Raw genomic sequence first — 19,564 nt, forward strand, 5'->3', positions numbered from 1 at the left:
GATCCTGGAGACCTGGGATCAAGTCCCGCGTCAGGCTCCCAGGGCATGGAGCCTGCTTCTCCCTCTGCCCATGTCTCTGCCCCTCTCTCTCTCTCTATCATAAATAAATAAAAATTTAAAAAAATAAATAAACATAGCTGCTCAACTGCATTCCCCAGAGGACCCTGCAAGCCCTAGGGTCCCATAATACTCAAAATGCCCAGGATACACCCAACTACTCAGCATACAAAGAACGAGGACAATCTCCAGAATGGAGCAATGACCACTTAGTTTGGATACTGGCTATCCACCCTGGGAACCAAAAAGTCTGACCCTACACCTCACATCAATCTCAAATCAACTCCAAGCTGATTCAAAACCCAGACACTTCTGTTTTCAAGTCTGTAAAGTTAATAATGTTCTCTGACATTCAACAATTTGAACTAGAGGAGACCCATAAACGAGAGCACAAAAAAGGAAAAGTCAAAAAGGAGAAGACCAACAAAGCAAACTATCATTTAAGCTGATGAACAATGTCTCTAGAAAGGTTAGAGAGCAAAAGCTACAGTCACTCAGGAGAACACATTTGCAGCACATGGCATAGGTGTACGTTAATTTCTGTAAATTGAGAACATATGCACAACCCAATATAAACCTGATTTTTAACTTTAAAAAGTACATGCATCAGTGTATTTTAATTAAAATATTTTAAAGAAAGGACGCCGGGATCCCTGGGTGGCGCAGCGGTTTGGCGCCTGCCTTTGGCCCAGGGCGCGATCCTGGAGACCTGGGATCGAATCCCACATCAGGCTCCCGGTGCATGGAGCCTGCTTCTTCCTCTGCTTGTGTCTCTGCCTCTCTCTCTCTCTCTGTGACTATCATAAATAAATAAAAAAATTTATAAAAAATAAAAAATAAAGAAAGGACGCCTGAGTGGCTCAGCAGTTGAGAGTCTGCCTTTGGCTCAGGTCGTGATCCCAGGGTTCTGGGATCAAGTCCCACATTGGGCTCCCTCTGGGGAGCCCGCTTCTCCCTCAACCTGTGTCTCTGCCTTCTCTCTGGGTCACTCATGAATAAATAAAATATTTTAAAGAAAATACTAGAAAAAAAATTAACACAGTTTTAGTTTTTCCTCAAATATTAACTGCATCTTTTTTTTTTTTTGAAGATTTATTTATTTGGGGGGCAAGGCAGTGGGAGAGAATCCCAAGCAGGTTCTTCTATGAACCTGGAGTCCGATGTGGGGCTCAATCTCATGACCTTGAGATCAAAACCTGAGCTGAAACCAAGAGTTGGACACCTGACCAACTACACCCCCTAGACACCCCTTACCTGCATCTTTAAGGGCCGAAAGAACGAACCAATAATCCAGAACTTTAAATCCAGTAGCAGAGGAATTAAAAACAGAAGGCTACCAGTCTCCTTACAGCAACAAGTCCTCCCTTCACTGCTGTCAAATGCTGCTGAACACCATATGAGAACGCCCTGATGGAAACATATCAAAGTCTCCCTGGCTCCCCAGTATGCCCTCAGGTTCCCCAAATGTTGTCTTCCCAAACTTATTTTATGTGCTTCCTTGCACATCTTAAAAATTTACATACAAACACACACTATGAATGCTACGGTCCTATTTCACTCCAAGTCTTAGAAAACCGTGTACCATTCAGCTAACAAGACACAGCCCAGAAAATCAAGATAATGACCAAAAGAGAAACTCATTGGTTTCATAGTTTTAGTTTCATGTCTTCCACACAAAATATCCTAACGTTGCAATTCATTAGAAACAACTCATTTATTCAACTTACTAAAATGTTTACTAATAAAATCCAAGTTAGGGACACCCGAGTGGCTCAGCAGTTTACCTTCAGCCACCTTCAGCCCAGGGCGTGATCCTGGAGACCTGGGATTGAGTCCCACATCAGGCTCCCTGCATGGAATGGAGCCTGCTTCTCCCTCTGCCTATGTCTCTGCCTCTCTCTCTCTGTCTCTCATGAATAAATATTTTTTTAAAAATCCAAATTAACCTGATTATAGCCTAATAAACATGGAGGATTAACACAAAGGTACTTTCTTACCCTGATCTACAAATATTTACTTTCTCCATCTACATGGTAGTAAGAGCACAACTGGAATACTTAGGCTCTATGTCAAACAGTCTCAGGAGCTAGGACAGGATAAATACATTTGATAGCAACACCAGTAGCATACCCTGAGTGCTAGAAACACAAGTTTACACAAGTAACACACTAGAGGATGGTGTGCTGAATGTAAGCTGACTGGTAAGAAAAGCTCTGCGACGGCTGGACCAGAGCAGTGGTCACAATGACAAGACAGGTGCTAAGTGTCCTGGGGAAGGGAGACTATCTTCGAGCAGCTCTTTGTGTACTAGCTCACTGATCTTCAAATCTCCAAAAGGACACTCCTTCCCCCAAAAGGCCTTCTTCCTTGCCGTCCCCATAGAAATGGGAGAGGCCTACAGTGGATTAAACCACCCCAGTAATCTGTGATCAGTATACTGGACAAGTCATGTGCTCCTACTGTCTTGCCACTGGAAGGTCCTCTCCCCAAGGACAGACTAAGTCTGTCGTGTGCACCACTGCACCCCCAGTCCCCAGCCAGCATCAGGACACCACATAATCCACAAACATCTGCTGTGACGACTGAAAGCCAGCAATTCCAATGGAGGGCAGAGCAGAATCTAAACAGAAGGGAGAAAGAGAACAAGAACAGAGACCAATCTTTCTACAAGTTCGAACAAATAGTACAGCCAAGGAAAATATGCTGATGTTTTCCCTCAGAAGAAAAACATTAGATGGTATTTAAACTGGGCCCTAGAAAAGAGAGTTATGATGTAGATAAATGGAAAAGAGAAAGAATAAATACCTCAAAAGACAGAGCCAGTGTGAGACAAGTGTCAGGGCCATCAGGCCTGCCTGAAACAAGACATACTCCAGGGGAGAGTGAAAGGGAAAGTGGTAGGAAGGGATAACGCAAGACTGTGGAGGGCCTTGGAAAGAAATATAGTTTAGGTTCCACACCCAATATATTGGATGTTATTATCTCAGAGGCAAAAAAAATAAAAATTAAAGCAATAACAAGGTGGTTATTGAAAGGGAGAAGTGTCAGGATTCATTGTAACTTTAGCAGAAAATCTGGTAGGACATTTCTGTCATGATGAACTTTCCATTCCTCTCCTTTTCATACTACACACAATGTAATGTGAAAACCCTCCCGTTGAAGACAATGAATGCTGACATGGGGCTTTTTCTCACAAACAAGCAATAAGAGCTGCAGGCTGACCATACACATCACTCCTTATCATGCATGACATGCAGGGCTGATGTAAACCATGTCTATTCTTCATGGTTCATTTGCAGGAAAAAGCAACAGAAAAAAATAAATGTTATAAAAGGAAAAGCCACTAGGTAGTCATCTAACACAGAACCAGAGAGTAAAAGACCTGTCCGCTCTTGAGCCAAAGACACACAACAGCTGAACAAAAAACAGCACGATAAAGAGCATTATGCATTGATAACTCGCCGCAACAGTAAGTATGAGTCTCATCTTCAGTTAAAAAAAAAAAAAACCTATAATTACCTTCTTTAATGAATTAGAAGATTTTGTTTTTAAGTTTATATGTTCTATTTTTCCCAACCTTAATCCATTTTTGCTGTTTTTAAGGAAATCATAAAGCATATTTTAGAGTTACCTACCTAAGCATTTACATCCCCTGGCAATACAACTTGCTTAAATATACAAATGAAACTACTATTTTAAAAGAGAATGAATACAGAAAACCTTCACTAAATACTTCATATGACAGATATCAGCATTCTCTGCCTATTTTCCTCAATCATAACAAATTTTCTCAGAATGGGTATTTTGCAAATCATCAAGACTGATCTGTTTTTCCAGCTTTCATTAGAGGGGACAGTGACCTGGCTTCTAGATGGCCTGAAAGTTAAGCTGAAGAATAAAAGCAGTGTGGTTATTTTTAGAGCTCTACAGGCATAAAAATACAGCACTAAACTGTGACCTACAGCTATGCACAGCAGAGCATCACACCATGCGACAGTCTTCACCGTAGCTGGGAGCACATCCGTGGTGCCTCACACAATCGTTCTCATTTCATCACCAAAGTCAGTCTGAGTGCATTTAGGACCAGAAGCCCATTGCTGCCGGCATCTTTTTCAAATAGACTGAGCAACATTCAGAAGGTAGACCATTATATAATTTATGAAGATTAAATAGTAAGTTATTTTTGTCATTTTTTTCTAGCTTACTTACAAGGTGAATTAATGAGCATTCTCTCTAAATGAAGACATCACAACCTCATTCCTAACATAGAAACTTATTTCAAATACAGTTTCAGTGGGTAAATAATAAGGCGGCTTATTCCTTCCAACGGAGGATATATCCGGGAGAACCCATGCCCAAGTAAAATACAGCTTCATCACTAATTCAAGCAAACTCTTTGGCAACAACACATCGGATTCATCGACTTACCAGGTACGCTTTAAACCTTTTCTACACAAAACCAAAGTCAAAAGTATGTTTATAGATAGCACTCCCTATACGTTAATATTTTAAAGCCTCCTAAGAACTTTTAATAGCAAGTATTAATGTTATTTTTCACACAATGTTCAGTCTGGAGATTATCTCTGACTTTGTTATGTTTCGTTTCTGCTTAGCTACATAAACATTTTCAAACCTTGGTTTTTGGTACTGACCTACTTAGAAAATGAAAAGCTTTAATCCATGCTCTAATCTTATTCTGACCTGCATATCTAACCAGTGAAAAACTCATGCACTTTTCTAGAAAATTTATTGTAAAGAAACATATTTGCTCATCAGGACATTTTATGCAAATAAACAAGTGAGAATATTTCCATAGGCTAAAAATGCCACTTTTTGGCTGGATGAAATGGCCAAAATATCATTCCTACAATCCCACACACTATCCTGGCTCCGATGTAGTGACAAAGACTCTGCTTCGGGAATTAAAGTGGCATCTGAAGGAGCGAGAGAGATTAATACAAGAGATCGAAAATGAGCAAAAAGTGAAAAAAACAGGTGTGGATTACAACTGGCTGAAAAACTATCAGAATCCCCACACAACCATCCCAGCTACTGAACAACGACAACTTGAAGTCCTTTGCTCACAAATTCAGCCTTGTCAAACTGGAACTATTCTCAGCAGGTAAAAATACTATGTTCTCTTTTGTGATATTTTGCTACTGTCAAGTCTAAGTTACTCATACATCTAGACTAGAAATTGTATTCTATCATGTAAATTCTTTAATCATGTGTATCAAACCTGGCAACCAAAATCCCCAAGGATAGGTTGGACTAAAATATCCATTGACATCTTACTGGCTAGGAAATATTTTTAAACCACAATCAGAATCTCTTTACTAAAGAAGCATAATTTTAAATAAATGTGCAGATTACTCAAAAAGGTGAGCAACTACTATACAGGATTACATTACTTAAGCTTGTATTTTTGGAGATAAACAGAGATGACAAAAGAAAATTTCTGAATTGAATATTCATTACTGGTTTCCCTGCAGATTTCGAGAAGTTTTAGCAGAAAATGATGTACTGCCATGGGAAATAGTCTACATCTTCAAGCAAGTCCTGAAAGATTTCCTAAATAGTACTGACAAAGGTAACCAACAAGAAGGCCCAGAAGAGTCAGGGAACACGGACTGTCCTATTCCTTCTGTGATTCCAGGTGCAAGCTCCAGGAGTTCAGACAAAGATGAAATACCCACCATTTCCAGTTATGTGGACAAAGCCACAAAGAACAGGTTCCCAGCATTCTCACATAGAATATGGAACCTACCATATTATTATCCATCAAGTTAAGTTACTTATAAACCAGAGCAGTTTTTATAGCCATCTTTAGAAGCAGAATTCTTAATATTAATACGAAAATGTAATGTGATTTAACATTTCTCTGTTGCAAAGTCAGATGTTAAGTAGTTTTTAACTATGCATTATGTGTTTAAAGTGCTCCTTTTTTAATCCACTCTAAAAATGCAATGTTTTATTCAACTGTACACTTTTAACTAAAATGATTGCTAACATTTTGAAAAAAATGTTTGAAGTATTTTCTTATGCCTCAAACACATCTCACAAGAACAAGTATGGACTGGACAAATTCTGTGTGAAAATTAGACATTAACCTTAACTTTTATTCTGAAAGGAAGCTGTGTATAGAATAAAATAAATTATTGATATGAATCTTACCTTTACAATAACACAGAACCCACTCCAAATCAGTCATTTTCAGTGGGGAAGGGGAAGATGGGCAGTGACAGAGGAAATAATGCCCAGTTGAAAGTCTAAGTGGTCCTTTCCTTCAACACTCAGATTTGTTACTAATAACGTTTTAATCTCGGTCTACATTATCATATAGATATCAGTGGGAAACAAACAAACAAAAAAAAGACTTGGTTCATTGAAAATAGCAAATATTCTGGAGCACCTAGGCAGCTCAGCAGTTAAGTGTCTGCCTTGGGCTTATGGCATGATCCTGGAGCCCCAGGATCGAGTCCCACATGGGGCTCCCTGCATGGAGCCTGCTTCTCCCTCTGCCTGTGTCTCTGCCTCTCTCTCTCTGGGTCTCTCATGAATAAATAAATAAAATCTTTAAAAAAATATATTCAAGACTAAAACTCAATCCACACTCTAAAGAAACCTATCTGACTTTTTTCCTGGATTCTTGCACAATATCTACACCATTCTGAATGGGGCCCAATTAAGTCTTTAATCCTGTCATACATGGGGTCAACCTGATCAGTGTTTCATAAGACAAAGTAAGTGGAAACACAGCTCTAAGTGTATCTAAAAGACCTCACTCCTGTTCCCTTTTGATTGTTTTCATGAGCTATCTATGGCTCTTCAATCACCATAAAAGTCTTAGAGTGGAAACTATGTGAGGTAGAGCTAAGTGTCTCCAGAAGTGCATGATTGCTTACTGTGCAGTGAATACAGAACAAGAATTTTAGTATTATTGCCCTAATGGTGAGAACAAAATTTGTTTTAAACAACGTGGAGTCTGTCTATGAAATGCACCCTAGAACTGGCCACCTCACCATGTGGATTAGGAGATATAGACCAGAAGGATGCCCCAAACACTATTCTCCCTACAAGGCACCTCCATCAGCCACCACACGAAATGACCAAGCCCACCACACTGTTGAGAGGCACCATTCTCTGTCCAGACAGGAAGAGGATTTTAAGTTCCTCTTGTCCAAAGCTTCCTGCAACTGAAGAGATGCAGATAGTTACATGGCCCACTAGTCCAGGAGAACAGGAACCCTATGCTGATCTAAGTCACCCATGATGTAATCAACTCCAGAACTAGACTCTAAAGGGGAATGGAAGAAATAACCTGCATTTTGGTATGCAAAGTCTCCATCTCTCACTTTGTTTCGGCAATATCCTAATAACCACGTTTCCTATGAGAGCACTGGAGTATGTAATTTAAACTACAGTTGTTCCTAGAAAATCTACAAATCAAATAGAAATTTTAACACAAATAATTTCCTGAATATTAACAGATCCCCATTCTGTATGTTGAACTGCCTATAGTACCTACAGTTGGCAAGAAGATTAAGGTAAAAAACATGGGGGTGGGGGGCTGCAAATGGAGAATAATATCAGGAAAGATTCAGGCATGTTTTATAAAGAGAAACTATTGATGTAGGAGCTAAAAGCTTTAGCTGGGAGGGCACCTGGGTGACTCAGCGGTTGAGCATCTGCCTTCAGCTTAGGTTGTGATCCTGGGGTCCCGGGATCAAGTCCCACATCAGGCTCCCCGCAGGGAGTCTGCTTCTCCCTCTGCCTGTGTGTCTGCCTCTGTGTGTCTCATGAATAAATAAAATCTTTTCAAAAAACAAAAATAAAAGCTTTAGCTGGGAAATAGTGAGGTAAATTAATCCAGATAGAAATACTCTGCATATCTGCACATAATAAGCTCTCACAAGCTATCGTTATTAACCAGCCCAATCCATTTAACGGTGCTAAAGTCGTTCTTCCATATGCCAGGCACTGTGCAAAGCACCGTGTATACACCCTCACTCAATCCTTACCTTAAAAGTGGGTAGTATTATTCTTACTTGACAAATGAACACACAGCCTTGGACACATTCAATGGCTTGCCCAGTATCAGTGAACAAGAGGGCAGATATTCAGGTCACTCTGTCAGGCCCCCCCGCATGCCTCCAGCCCTCGCTTGTCTTCTGAGCTCCAAATGCATACAGTCAATTGCCTACTTGACACCTCCTTTTGGATGCCCACAGGCAACCAGAGTCATAGAGGTTTGTTTTTTAAAAGAATAAAAATCAAGAAAGGAACAAAGAATCAAAACACACATACACAAACAAAAAGCACAGTTCCTTAAACACAGCACTTCAGCTCAGTAAATGACACCACCACCAAGCCAGCCAATTCTAGGAACCAGAAATATCAAAATCATTCTGGATGGTGGAGGAGCCAAAAAATACCCCATAAACAAAAGACTTGGGGCACATGTTAAGTGCTTTAGAGGAGGAAGAAAACGTTGAAAGAGATTAGAGAGGCAGAGAGAGGAGGTGTGGGAGGACTCCTACAGCTGTGGCGGCCACAAGAGGCCTCTGTAAGAAGTAAACATCGGAACAGGGCCCAGAATGATGGGGGCAGTCATGGGAAGAAACTGGACAGGAAAGAGGGGGACTGCTCCAGGAAGAGGAGTAAATGCAGAAGCCCCAAGGCAGAAATGAGCCCAGTGTTTTCAAAACACAGAAAAAAAAAGCCAGTGTGGCCAGAGCGCAGCAGATTAGGCAGATGCTAGAGGGAAGAAGGTCTGGCAAGCCACGAGAGTCTATGCTTTATCCGCATGGCAGTCTACTCACAGAAAGTTACACATCTACTCAAAGAACTTTAATAGGAGTAAATGTTTGCTCATTTGCTCATTCAACCGATGTTACCTGAGCATCTATCTCACGTCAGGTATTCTAGGTGCTAGAATAAATTGTTGGGGGAAAGGAGGGAAGCTAGGAGAATAAAAATAGAAGGCTTTTGCAATAATCCAGGAATGAGATGATGGTGGTTTATTTAGTCCAGGGTGGTGAAAGTACAAACAGTGAAGTGTACTCTTATTCTAGAAACATTGCTTTGATATTTTCATTTGCATTGATATAGTTGCCTTGATAGTCTCATTTGCATTGATTACACTTACTTATACACACACACACACTCACCTCTCAGGGAAATCAGCTATGGTCAAAGGAGTAAGGCTGATTTCATGATTCAGTCAAGGCAGGAAAGGACAAGGACACCACTCTCATTTCTAGCATATCATAAGCACCCAAGAATTGGGATCTACCAAGATGCTTCATTCACACAAACAAGTATCTGGGTTCCTACTGTATGTCAGGCCCTGCACTAGGAGGTGGAGATTCAGTGACAATCCATTCCCTCACAAAATTGTTACATGGGTAAAACAACATAAGGCAATTCCTTTAAAAAAAAAAAAGATTTATTTTTATTTATTTATGATAGACATAGGGGGGGCGCAGAGAGAGAAGCAGGCTCCATGCCGGGAGCCCGATGCGGGACTCGATCCTGGGACTCCAGGATCGCGCCCTGGGCCAAAATCAGGCGCCAAACTGCTGAGCCACCCAGGGATCCTCAACAGAAGGCAATTCCATACAAGTACTGAGACAGGCACAGAAGGAATACTAGGAAAACAGCTGTTTACTTAAAGGGTTACAAGACTGGGCAGCCCCGGTGGCCCAGCAGTTTAGCACCACCTTCAGCCCAGGGCGTGACCCTGGAGACCTGGATCAAGTCCATCAGGCTACCTGCAAAGAGCCTGCTTCTCCCTCTACCTGCGTCTCTGCCTCTCTCTCTCTCTGTCATGAATAAATAAAATCTAAAAAAAAAAAAAAAAAAGAGGGTGACAAGATCACTTGTATTTCCTCAGAACCTTCCAGCTGTTCCTTCTCACCGTCCTTTGTTCATTCCAGCTTGTCAACCTCTCAATGTTAAAGGGCTCCAAGCTTGGGTCCTTGGACCTCTTCTCTCTCAGCTTTCACCCCCTAGGATCCAGCACCCATAATGTGGGTGAGCTCATCGGTCTCAAAGCCTCTAACCCCCCAAACATCTGGCTCCAGCCAGGTTTCTTTCCTCAACTCCAGACTGCCTATGTTTACTGTTATCTACCAGTGTTGTCAGGTTAACGTGTTCAAATCAAACTCCTACTGCTTCACCATACACCAGCTCCTCTTGCAGCCTTGCCTTTCTCACTGGATGGTAACACGTTCCAGGGCCCCAGCCAGAAACCTTGGTGTCACCCGGGATTGCTTCCCCGCTCAGGTTCCGTATCCGATCCAGCTACAAAGTCCTTGCCTCTGCCTTAGGAATGCACCCAAACTGCACTACCGATTACCACCTCCACTGCTACAGTCCTGGTCTAACCTATCACCCTCTCTTCCTGGATGATAGAATAATGAGCCTTCTCCAGAGAAACAAAACCAACAGGCCTTGTGTGCAGATACACAGAGAGAAAAGGGAGAAGGAGATTTACTTTAAAGAATTAGACCCGCAGCCTGGAAACCCAAAGAAAAGTTGCAGTCTGAGTCTGGAGGGACTGGCAGAACTCCTCCTTGCTTCAGGAGGTCAGCCTTCGCTCTAGCCAGGTCTTCAACTGATTTGGTAAGGCCCACCCACAATTTGGAAGGTAATGTGCTCTACTAAAAATCCCTCAACTTAATTTCATCCAAAAAGTATATTCACAGAAACCTCCAGAATCATGCTGAACCAAATACAGGCACAATGGCCCAGTCAAGCTGACACAGAAAGGTGATGTCACAGATGATATCAATAGACTCTTCCCTGATCTCCCTGTTTCTGCCATAGGCCCCCTTCAGTCCATTCCACACGGCAGTGACTGTTACAGCCAGGGGTCACGTCACAGCTCTACTCAGGACACCAGAGAGCCCTCCAACGGTTCCCCAGTGGCCTCCGATGAAGCAGCAAAGTCCTCTGATTTCAGAGACAGTTCTGGACCCAGCTCCATTCCCTCTCTGACCTCGCCTATTCTATGGCAGCCGCTCCAATCCAGTGGCACATAGATACAGGACACTTTAATTAATGGTAAAATGATCTAACAAATTAAATCTGTTAAACAGACAAAAAGGTCTTAAAAAAACATAGCCTTTGTGAGTGAAAAGAAAATAAGAATCCTTGGAGAATGACACATACCTATATGAACATCGTGCAAAGCCCAGATACTGAAAAGCAACTCTGGAGTCAAACATCCATCCTACGTAATATAGTAATATGAGGAATGAGGGTAAGTTTCTCAACTTATCTGATCCTCGACTATAAAACGGGATTTCTCTGGTCAGAAGGACTGAGACTTGTCTCACCTGTGTCCCCTGACACAATGCTCAACATGGCAGGCACTCAATTCACATGACACATATCGAGAAGGAAAAACTGAATTAGGTAAAAGAAACTGGGTAAAAAGAAATCACCAGATGTGATTATTTGAAGTGTTTGTATAGGAAAGTTTTCCCTAGAACAAAGTACACCTTAAGGTGCTAAAAGGTCTCATATTTTCTATTTCTCACTTTTAATTTTTTTTTTAAATTTATGATAGTCACAGAGAGAGAGAGAGACACAGGCAGAAGGAGAAGCAGGCTCCATGCACCGGGAGCCCGACGTGGGATTCGATCCCGGGTCTCCAGGATCGCGCCCTGGGCCAAAGGCAGGCGCCAAACCGCTGCGCCACCCAGGGATCCCTCTCACTCTTTTTAAAAAAAAAAAGATTTTACTTATTCACGAGAGACACAGAGAGAGAGGCAGAGACACAGGCAGAGGGAGAGGTAGGCTCCATGCAGGGAGCCTGATGTGGGACTCGATACCAGGTCTCCAGGACCACGCCCTGGGCTGAAAGCGGCACTAAACTGCTGAGCCACCCAGGCTGCCCTTCACTTTTTTTTTTTTTAATACTAGTGGTCACTACTCACATGACTCAAAGTTGATTTAACGACTCTTGTGGACTGAACTCCAGAAGCTCAACGCAAGTATCTGAGCATCGCTGTGTGCCAGCCAGTGTAGTTGAGACTGGCTTTCAGGTCAGTTCACCCTAAATCAATCCCAACCCTACCAGTGTATTATTTTCTGTTGCTACCCTAACAAATCACCAAACTCAGAAATTCAGCAGCTCAAAACAACACAAATTTATTATCTCACAGTTTCTCTAAATCAGAACTTCAGGTAGAACCAAACTAGATCCCCTGCTTAAGGTCCCATAAGGCTAAAATCAAGATGCTGGCTGGGTAGCTCAGTCGGCTAAGCCTTTGACTCGATTTCAACTCTGATCATGACTGAGCCTCGGGTCAAGCTCCATACTGATCATGGAGCCTGCTTAAGATTCTCTACTTCTGTCCCCCCACTATGCATCCCTCCCCCGAGACGCTCTCTCTCTCTCTCTCTCAAATAAGTAAATAAAAAGTTGTTGGCAGGACTACATTCACTCCAAGAGGCTCCATTCTGGTTGTTGACCAAATTCAGCTCCTTTATGTTGTAGGATGGAGTTCCCCATTTCCCTAATAGCTGTCAACTGGATCCCATCTTTGCTCCCAGTTGCCCACATTCTTCTCCTGCTTCCTTTTGGCCCAGTCTAGCAACAACTGGTCAAGTCCCTCTCATGTTTCAAATCCCTGGCTCCACTCAGAAAAGGTCTCTGCTTTTAAGGCTCATGTTATTAGATAATCCAGGTAATCTCCCTATTTTAGGATCTATAACCTAAAAAAAAGGATTTTGCCGGTGTAATATAAGGTAGTCATGGGTTCCAGCGGTTTTCTTTGTTGAGGAGTGAATCATTCCACCTATCATGACTATTAATCACAGGAAGTTAGGCAAGCTACCTTGCCACCCAAGTCTGTCTCCTTCAGATTTCTACAAAATCAAGAGAATGCCATCAATCTCAGTGGGTTATTTCAAGGACTCAGTAATATAGCTGTATTTGAGTGCCTACTACAAGGTAGAACCTCTGGTTACTAGGTATGTGGTAAGGTCCCAGGATGGGACTTCCCGAAGTACTACTCATCAGGCTCAAAGCACTACACAGACAAGCAAGCCTCGGCATTATTTACCTGTCTCTAGTCATCTACTTGTTTCTAGTTACCTACAAAAGTTGAAACGTTTACAGCAATTTTACAAAACCCTTTTGTATGCTAAATATGATATTTTACTTTTAAGATTTTATTTACTTATTCATTGGGGGGGGGGCGGGCAGAGACACAGGCAGAGGGAGAAGCAGGCTCCATGCAGGGAGCCCAAAGTGGGACTGGATCCCGGGTCTCCAGGATCACATCCTGGGGCTGAAGGCGACGCTAAACCGCTGAGCCACCCGGGCTGCCCTGTAGTATTTGAAATTCAGCTTGTATTTTGTCTGTTTTTCATTCCGTTACTCTGAAATTTCATTTTTCATTAATTTTTCAAAGTCTTAGTCCACGACGGACTAGAAAGTTTAAAAACTGGTCCTGTACGGTTATAAGGACATTTAAATCTGCACTTTCGGTCCCTGAAAAGTTCAAGAATTTACTTCCACTACCACAGTGAGTTCTTTAAAAGCAATTCTGCTCTGCCCCTTCCAAGCTGGGGAGGAGCATCAAAGAGAAGGATCATTCACCAGAGTAATTCAAGGAAACAAAATGTGCAAAAACAGGAACAAAACAAGCCACTCTAAAGCTGCACAAGGGTCTCTTTGTCCCTTCCCTGCATCCCAAAAAAAAAAAAAAAAAACCAACCAAAAAAACCTACCAAAGATCCCCAAATTGCCCTTCACTCTACAAGGGCCTGAAGTTGGTCTACAGGTGCTTGAAGCAAACCCCAAGAAAGCCTGATGGGGCCAACACGCAAGAGCAACTTTTAAAAAGTAAGAAAAACAGGGGATCCCTGGGCGGGCTTCCACCCTGGCCCCTCGAGGGAGGGAACAGGTGTGTCTCCACACCAGATCCGGGCCTTCTAAAGACAGACGACCCCCTCTTGCCTTTTTATTTCCACCGGAATCATATGAACAGATGAGCCAACAGCAGTTACTTAAGTCAAAGAAAAAAAAGTAGTGGGGAGAAAACGGGGCATTAATAAAACCAAAAAGAAAAAAAAAAAAAAAGATCCCGCACTCCCGCTGCTTGGAATTCACCAAAACGGGCAGAAAACTTCCGACGCACAAAAACCTGCGTGGAAACGTTTGCCACAGCCTTACTCCTACGCGCCAAAACCCGGAGGCCAGCCCGTGGCCGTCTACCTATGGACCCTGAGAAAGGGCCCCGAACCCTGGACTGGCCCTGGACTGGCCGGCGGGGGGCGGGGGGCTGGGGGGACCGGCTCACGTGGCCTGGGGGAAGGCGCCCGCCTCGCGCACCCCCGCCCACGGCCTACCTCCTGGGCGCCACCGCCGCCGGCTGGGCCTGGGCCGCGGGGCCGAACATGGGGGCCGAGTCCCGGCGCTGCGCCTCGTCCCTGGCCGCCTCGGCCGGGAAGGCGGGCGGCGAGCCCAGCAACTCCACATCCGTCACGGTCTTGCCGATGGTGAACCAGTCGTTGATCTGGTCGAGGGTCAGCTTGCGCAGCATGTCGCCGCCCTGGCGTCGAGGCCTCAACTGCCCCGCGGAGCGGCGGGAACAGACGACGCCGGAAACGCGACCTGGCGACGGCGGGAATGCGGCCCGGCCCCGCCCCGCCCAGGCCCTCCTCCAATCAGAACGCGCCAGCGCCCCGCCCACGTGACCTGAACCTCGTGCGGCAGGCCCCGCCACGCCCAGGTCCTCCAATCAGAACGCGCCAGCCCACGTGACCCGAACCTCGTGCCGCAGGCTCTGCCACACCCAGGTCCTCCAATCAGAACGCGCCAGCGCGCCGCCCACGTGACCCGAACCTCGTGCCGCAGGCTCTGCCACGCCCAGGTCCTCCAATCAGAACGCGCCAGCGCCCGGCCCACGTGACCTGAACCTCGTGCCGCAGGCCCCGCCCCGTCACGAGTCCGGCTTGCAGGGATCTCCCGCCCCTGGTCCGCCCGCGCCAGCACCGCTGTCCTGGAGGCAGCCCCTCGGCGCCCGGGCCTGACCGGGCCATCAGCCACCAGCGAGGCCAGAACCCGGTGTGCGCCTGCTCCCTCGAGGACCCGTCCGCGACGGGCGCTCGGGCCCACGCGGGACAGACGTGGGCTGAGCACCGGTTGCGCCGCCCCGGGCAGAGCTCCTGGGGTACCGGGCTGGGTCTGAGGGGCTGCTCTCGCACACTCCGTGGGAGATGACCCTGAGGTGGACCCTGCAGGACAGCCGGGACCGGGAGGTGACGGTCCTCTGGCGGGAAGGAGCTCCATGGGGCGCGACGAACGGGGTGGCCCTCGTGGCAGGTGCAGCGCCCGCCCGCAGCTAGCGGGGAGAGGCCGCCCCCAAAGCGGTGGTGGGGACCCCGGAGAGCGGCTGCAACAGCCCAGGCCGAGCTCCGGAGCAGTGACTACGGACTGGAAAATGCTCCAAGAGTGCGTTGCAGTGCGCGGGAGCGGACGAAAGAGAAGAAGCGAGAGGCCGGCTGGGGAACGGCGCGGACGGAGTCAGGCCCCGCGGGGTCACGCTCTCCGCGGTTCGCCGGGACAGTGAGCCCGGGTGCCCACGTCCAGGCCCTGACCACACCCCCAGCTCCTGCTGTGAGCTCTGGGCCTCCTGCTCGGACTTATCCAAATCCAGCAGCCTGCAGAAGTTCTCAGACACACACACACACTTTTTGGCGATCGGAAAACAACTTGTTTTTCGATAAGTGAAAATGTGATCATAGTCATTGACACCCTTGATGTGTCCTTCAACGTTGATTTAAAAAATACTGAGATTTTATGTGAAAGCCAGCACGTGTTCTGAATTTTCCAAAATGCATTGGAACCATTTCAAACAACTCACATTTGTGTCTCCTACTGTAGTGCTGTTCCTGCACTGGATCCTCCCTTGAGGGTGTCACAGTATGTTTTCAGGTGGCAGCGGTTTTTTTTGTTGTTGTTTTCTTTTTGAAGAGGTTTCCTTTCAAGAGAACATTTTCCAGAGAGCTTTTTCTTTCTTTGAGTCAGTTGACTGACATTGCATTATAGTAAGGTTACATTAGTTTCAGGTGTACCGTGTAGCGATTGGACAACTAGACCGTAAGCCGCGCTCACAAGCATAGCTGCCATCTGTCACTATGCAACATTACAGCATCATTGACTGTATTCCTTGCGCTGTGCCCTCCATTCCCATGACTTATTCATTCAATAGGTGGAAGACTGCACCTCCCCCTCCCCTTCACCCGTTTCACCCAAACCCTCCTTCCCTCTAGCAACCATCACTTTGTTCTCTGGATTTATAGGTCTAATTCGGCTTCTTGTTGCTTTGTTTCATTTTGTTTTTAGATTCCACATATGAGTGAAATCATATGGTATCTTTCTCTGATATTTCACTTATTAGCAAAATATCCTCTAGGTCCATCTATGTTGTTGCAAATGCCACAATCTCCCTTTTGTGGCTGAGTAATATCCCGGTGTGTGTACGTGTGCATCTTCCTTACCCATTTGTCTATCACTGGATACTTGGGCTGCTTCCACCTCTTGGCTCTTATAAATAATACTGCAATAAACATAAAGGTGCATACATCTTTCCAAATTTGTGTTTTTGTTTTCTTTGGGCCAATATTCAGTATGGGAATTACTGGATTATCTGCTATTTCTATTTTTAATTTTTTGAGGAACCTCCATACTGTTTTCACAGTGGCAGTAGCACTTTACATTCCCACCAACGGTGTTCAAGGGTTCCTATTTCTCCCAAGCATTTCTCTTGCCAACACTTGGTATTTCTCGTCTTTTTGAGCTTAGTTATTTTAAGAGGTGTGAGGTGATTGGAAGGCTTTTTATATGTTCTTTGAACCTTTTGGGTCACTGTCTCCTTCAGTCTTCTTGAATTTTGAGTTTTTAACCAGTTTAAGGAGACCATCTTGATGCTTCAGTTCAGAAATTTGTTCTCATTTAATTGCCATTTCCCTGAGTAGTGATTAACATTCTGTGTCGTCACAAAGACTAGCTTTGACCCTTTTATTTGATTGGTAGCTCTTGGTGCTTCGTACTCAATTAGCCCCGCTCATCCTGCATTCCTAAGGCTGAAAGAGACAGCTTGACAATTCTTAATAGGCTTTTAGATACTGAAACAGAGTGCACAGGAAGCCATGGGCCTGGGTGGGGGTTTTGCCTATTTGCATTCCCAGAACAGTGTCAGCTGCAGACCCAAAGGGAGAACAAGCAGCTGAGACCATCACAAATGATGTTGGTACCAGTAAGCAGCAATCTTGACAAAGTCGGGGAAGCTGCGTCCCAAGTATTTCATGTCTTCTCTGACCTTCTCAGCTGCAAAACGCAGAATCCTGCGCTTTGCATAAATCTATCTGCTGGGGTGGCTCTGTCTTTAAACATTGTTTCCTTTGAAGATGTATTTTTCATGAGGTGTTTTGGCTTTGCCACAAAGACATGAAAATTCTGTTGATCTCAAGTGGAGTTTGAAGTTCAAAAGCTTTGTTGTCTTAAAATAGATTATGATGATACTAGTAAGTTTTTCCTAAACAGTTGTTGTCATCCTCAGTAGTTTTCTACTTTATTATAGTCTCCAACATTCTTTGCCAAGACAGTGGTTCTCAAACTGAGTCCGTATCTCAGGACCCCTTTATGCTCTCAAAAATTAATAAAGCCCCTAGAGAACTTTTAAGTGGGTTACACCTACTTTATTAGAGATCACAACTGAGACATTTTGTTTACTTATTAATTCATTTTAAAACAATAACAAACCCATTTGATGTTAAAGAGAATATTTTTTATGAAAAGTCACTCTGTGTGTGAGGAGAGTGACACTTAGACATTTTTGTAGATCTCTTAATGTCTGCCTTAATGGAAGATAGCTGGATTCTCAGATCTGTTCCTGTGTTCACTCTGTTGTGACATCACAAGCCAACTTCTGGAAAACTCCGCAGAACACTTGTGAGATGATTCTAGTGAAAAAGACAAAGAACAGGGCAGCCTGGGTAGCTCAGTGGTTTAGCACCGCCTTCAGCACAGGCCGTGATCCTGGAGACCCAGGATCGAGTCCCATGTCATGCTCCCTGCATGGAGCCTGCTTCTCCCTCTGCCTGTGTCTCTGCCGCTCTCTCTCATTAATGGATAAGTAAAATCTTTAAAAAAGAACATCTTACCATTGTTATGAAAATAGTTTTGATGCCAGGGGAACTTGGAAACCCCCAAACCACACTTTGAGAACCCCTACCATAAAATAGCAAGATTTTCAAGGTTGTGAGTGCAGCTTCGATTTGATTCTAAGCTTTTGTCCCTTGGAAGCAGGACTTCATGCTCATTGCTCTTCCTTCCTGGGTCCTCATCCCTCCATCTGAGCTCACATTCCTTTGGCCTCAATAATGAATATTGAGGGCAGCCCAGGTGGCTCAGTGGTTCGGCGCCTGCCTTCAGACCAGGGTGTGATCCTGGAGTCCCGGGATCGAGTCCCACGTTGGGCTCTCTGCGTGGAGCCTGCTTCTCCCTCTACCTGTGTCTCTGTCTCTCATGAATAAATAAAAAAATTTTTTAAAAATAATGAATATTGATTTTTTTCTTAATTCTGCATCTCCTGGTAATCATTCCCTCAGAAAATGTCTTTATTTCACCTTCTTTGTTGAAGACTAATTTCTGTATGCATAGAATTCTAGATTGGCACTTATGATTTTCTCATCTCTAGTTTTCTATGGTTTTTCAATGATGTTTCAAAGTGTTGGTGTATTTTCACGTGTCTTCCTGGTGGATTTCTGTAAGGCTTCTTGAATCTTTGGTGTAACTTTTTCCCCATCCCTTTTGGAAAATTCTCCAGCCAGCCATTATCTCTCCTGATATTTCTGCTCCCACTCGCTCTCCTGTCCCTCTGCGGCTCCAATCACACCTAAGAGGGACTTTTCCGCTGGATCCTATCTCCTGTCCTCTGGTCGCTCTGTGCTGCTGAATGGCTTCCTAATGTAGCTTTCAATCCAGTACTGCTCCATCTGTCCAATCCACAGCTCAACCTACCCAAGTCCTCTGCGACTTCTTCAGATGGACCGAGTGGCTTTTTCGTTTCTTTTTTACAATTTCCAGCTTTCCACCGAAATCTTCAGTGTTGCTTACTTCCTTGCATAGAGTAAGCAGGGCTGTTTTCAGAGCCTGTGGCTGCTCAGCGCAGGGTCTGTTGACTGAAGCGACTATGCACAGGCCTCGCTGCATAAAAATGCGCAGAGCAAAAAAGTGAACACACGGAGAAAAAGCACGGAAGCCACCGAGGGGAGATGACCTCCCGGCCTTTAGCACGGGCCGCAGAGACGGCGCCGTTTTCGGGCTGACAGCGGCCCCCTGCTCGCGCGCGCTCTGCCCGAGGCCCGGGTTTCAGCAGGGGCGTGGGAGGTCACCCGGTGCAAGGCCCGCCCCGCGCGGCGCCGGCCTGCAGTTCCGGGGCGACCGCCGGGGGCGCTGTGGGGCGCAGGCTCGGCCGGGACG

At 44.9% G+C, this 19,564-nt stretch overlaps 2 protein-coding genes across 3 annotated transcripts in view; one reads left to right on the forward strand and one right to left on the reverse strand.

Annotated features, from left to right (window-relative positions):
• Positions 1-14,746, reverse strand: part of TDRD9 (tudor domain containing 9) — a 109,078-nt gene extending 94,332 nt beyond the window's left edge. The window contains exon 1 of the mRNA XM_041759113.1: positions 14,425-14,746. Within this exon, the coding sequence (XP_041615047.1) occupies positions 14,425-14,618 (194 nt within the window). The 5' untranslated portion in view covers positions 14,619-14,746. The remainder of the gene's footprint in view (positions 1-14,424) is intronic.
• On the forward strand, positions 4,010-6,592 carry RD3L (RD3 like). Of its 2 annotated transcripts, none has more exons than XM_041757718.1 (4): positions 4,010-4,229; positions 4,346-4,488; positions 4,874-5,179; positions 5,550-6,592. In XM_041757718.1, exons 3-4 carry the CDS (start codon positions 4,881-4,883, stop codon positions 5,845-5,847), a joined length of 597 nt encoding a protein of 198 aa, XP_041613652.1. In that variant the 5' UTR covers positions 4,010-4,229; positions 4,346-4,488; positions 4,874-4,880; the 3' UTR covers positions 5,848-6,592. The 2 variants fall into 2 exon arrangements, with proteins under 2 accessions (XP_041613652.1, XP_041613653.1); XM_041757719.1 differs by having other exon boundaries at positions 4,010-4,196.
• Positions 14,747-19,564: the final 4,818 nt, after the last annotated feature.

This window comes from Vulpes lagopus, chromosome 6, assembly GCF_018345385.1.
Source record: "Vulpes lagopus strain Blue_001 chromosome 6, ASM1834538v1, whole genome shotgun sequence".
In the NCBI taxonomy this organism is placed as follows: domain Eukaryota; kingdom Metazoa; phylum Chordata; class Mammalia; order Carnivora; family Canidae; genus Vulpes; species Vulpes lagopus.

Excerpts from the sequence above, each read along its gene's own strand:
- RD3L (XM_041757718.1), top strand. The coding sequence starts at position 4,881 with ATGCCACTTTTTGGCTGGATGAAATGGCCAAAATATCATTCCTACAAT. Across the intron at positions 5,180-5,549 it reads ACTGGAACTATTCTCAGCAG|ATTTCGAGAAGTTTTAGCAG; the intron begins GTAAAAATACTA and ends GTTTCCCTGCAG.